At 55.2% G+C, this 3,000-nt stretch overlaps 1 protein-coding gene across 1 annotated transcript in view; it reads right to left on the minus strand.

Moving 5' to 3' along the window:
- Positions 1 to 20: 20 nt before the first annotated feature.
- The window catches only part of LOC101856055 (SLIT-ROBO Rho GTPase-activating protein 1), a gene marked incomplete in the record, with an annotated part of 35,771 nt that continues 32,791 nt past the window's right edge, over positions 21 to 3,000 (minus strand). The window contains 1 exon segment of the mRNA XM_035972633.1: positions 21 to 2,630. Coding sequence (XP_035828526.1) covers positions 1,082 to 2,630 — 1,549 coding nt within the window.

Raw genomic sequence — 3,000 nt, forward strand, 5'->3', positions numbered from 1 at the left:
ACATATTATACTACACTCAATTTTTTCATTTTTTCAAACATTGCTGTCTCTGTGATACTGCCTCTCTCTCTCTCTCTCTCTCTCTCTTTCCTCACATACACACACAGACACACAGTTTATTTGTCCATTCTCTCTATTAATCAAAATACATAATACACTCACATACAGTACTCACACACACACACAAGTACAGACAGACAGACAGACAGACAGTGAAGACTATGGCCAGAAGTCTGACTAATGCAGCAGGTAGTAGTAACAGCACAGAGTCCACTCACAAAAGTCACCACAGAAATCCTCCCACTCAGATCGCTGAGTGGACACAAAAAAAGTCTCAGCATCGGGATCTTCCAGGACAGAAAAACAAAACAAAAAAACCTGTACAGTTGAGAACATGTTTTTGAGAACATCATTTGTCGTGCGGCGGACGGCCCCTCCTCGTCCGATGTGATCAACTTTTGAGACTCGCACAGCGCGCTGACCTACCTCCAACAAAGTCCTTGACCTTTGAGCGTGACACGTGACCCAGAGGCCAAAGATGTCCTTGACCTTTGACCTTGACACGTGACCCAGAGGCCAAAGACCTGGCTGAGTGAGTCAGCACTTTTGAGACATTGGTACAACAAACAGCGTATCGCTACAAGAACACATTTCTTCCTTCCTCTTTTTTTCTTCCTGTGTCCGATACACTCAGAAACAAAATCCTCCTCCTCCTTCCTTCCTTCCTTCCCTCCTTCCTTCCTTCCTTCCTCCCAGTGTCCGGGTGTGCCACCAGGAACCCTGGCAGGATCCACCCAAAAATCGTTCATTTTAAACCAGCACCAAATTTTGACAGTTTTTGCGTTCAGAAACATTGACGGTGTGATTGTTCTGCAGTGACCTTCTCCTATCTCTTGTCTCCTCCGACAAACCATCCCAAGTTTTGCCACCTCTCACCTCTCAGTGCCGAGAGAGAAATACAAACGTGTGACATGTTTCGTTCTGTCCCCCATCGAAGCGGAGAGAGAGAAAGGTGAGAAAACTCCCGACGTCCGCCACGAGGTGCGAGAGATGTAGCGAGATGAAGAAAGGCTAAGGTTGTCTAGGGCGGAGGTTGTACTTCCGAGCGGGGCGGGGTCGGTTTTTTCATGACCGGCGGCTTCACCTTCATCGGGGGTTTGGGCTTTTGAGCAACAGGCGGGGGTACGGGCCCCATGGTGGGGGCGGTGGTGGGGGCACCGCTCGAGGCCAGAGACTTGGGTACGGGTGGGATGAAGATGGGCGGGGTGGGGGCGGGGGCCGGCACGTGCGCCGTGATGGAGATCGGAGACAGAGAGGATGACGACGACGATCCGACGTCGGCCGACCGAGGTGAGCTCTTCAGATCGCCGACGGCGGGAGATCGCGACTGATTGTCGATGGGGCGGCCCGGGCTGGGCATGGCGCTCTGCGTGCGTTTGAGGGAGGAGATGGCGAAGGTGGACAGAGGGCTCTGCGACGTCGTCATCAATGACCCCACCGGCCGGCCAAAGGTCAAGATCTCGCGGCCATCGCGGTTCCTCGCCAGATCTCCTGGCTCCGAGGAAATACTGAGGCGACTGCTGGTCTCCTGCGACATGCTGCGAGCAAGATGGCTGCCGCCGCCACCAACAATCACGCTGCTGCTGCTGCCTATCCCCATCTCTCGGTGCGGCTCCCCGCCCTCCCCTCCGCTGGCTTTCTTCAGCGTGCCCTGGTTGGACTGGGCGAAAGTCTCGGCTGCGCTGATGGTCGGGCTGTCGGGCTCGGCAGAGTCGGTCGACGAGTTGCTGCCGTTCCCGTCGGGGAGGTCAAGGACAAGGTCGGGCGTGTGTTTCGGTGTCTGCTTGACCTTGACGGCCGGCAGCGACATGCGCTTGTCCTGTTTCTGCTGCATCTCCAGAGACTTGAGGCCGGCCATGACCTCCTCCAGCGCGGTGTCAATGTCCACGCTGAGGTCATCAGAGGTCGAGTCAGGGGAGGTCACGCTGGTCACCGACGTGCTTAGCTCCCCTTTCCCGCCGCTACCGCCCGGCCCTCCGCCGCCCCCGTCCAGACTTTTGATGGACATAATGTCGCGGTTCTCTTTCTTGACTGGAGCCTTCGAGGCCGCGCTGACCAGAGAGGTGGACATGAGGGAGGCCGACAAAACGGCCGACTTCAAGGTAGACGAAGGCGAGGCGGCGGGTGACGGCTTCTTCTGCACTTCCTTCCTCTCCTTCTCCGTGCCCTCAAGGATGGGGCTCAGGTCCGTGGAGGAAGTGGTCGTTGTGTTGTGGACTCGGAGCACCGACGCGTCTTTGGCGTACTCCTTCCTCCCTCCTCCTCCGCTAACAGAAGACTTCCCGGCTAGACTCCCCGACTCCCCGCGGCCGGGGGGTAGTACAGGCGACTCGCCCCCGACCCCCGACGATGCCGTGCTGCTGCGGGGGGTGGGCGGGGGAGACAACTCCGCGTCCACTCCCAGGATGTCAGTCTCGCGGATCGCCACGTTGGGCTGGGACATGGACTTGTCGCACGACTCCAGGCCTGAGTCGTCGCTGGTCTGTCGTGCCGGGCGAGAGGGGAGCGTCATGCTGGTGGTCATCAGGTTCTTCTCCTCCTCGTGGCTGTGCTGGCTCTTTGTGTCCTCCCTGGGGGGGGGGGGGAACAAACAGGACAGAGGTCAATCAGACAGCGGTCACTTCACATCCTGCATGGGACACACACACTCACGACAGTTTTTAAAAACTTTTAGTGAGAGTTTTACAGCACTTGCAACACAATAAGGTCATATAAGTGCCAAAGTTTACAGGTGCTACTAGAAAGTAACATACAAAGGAAAGAATGATAGATAAGTAAGGATGATAGATAGATGTTTGATAGGAAAGGAAGAGAGATAAAGACGAAAGATGTTTGATAGGAAATAAGGAGAGATAAGGACGATAGATGTTCGATAGGAAAGAAAGAGGAGAAATAAGGACGATAGATGTTTGAAAAGAAAGAAGGGGCAGAGATAAGAAC

Source organism: Aplysia californica, unplaced genomic scaffold (genome assembly GCF_000002075.1).
Source record: "Aplysia californica isolate F4 #8 unplaced genomic scaffold, AplCal3.0 scaffold00770, whole genome shotgun sequence".
NCBI classification, from domain to species: domain Eukaryota; kingdom Metazoa; phylum Mollusca; class Gastropoda; order Aplysiida; family Aplysiidae; genus Aplysia; species Aplysia californica.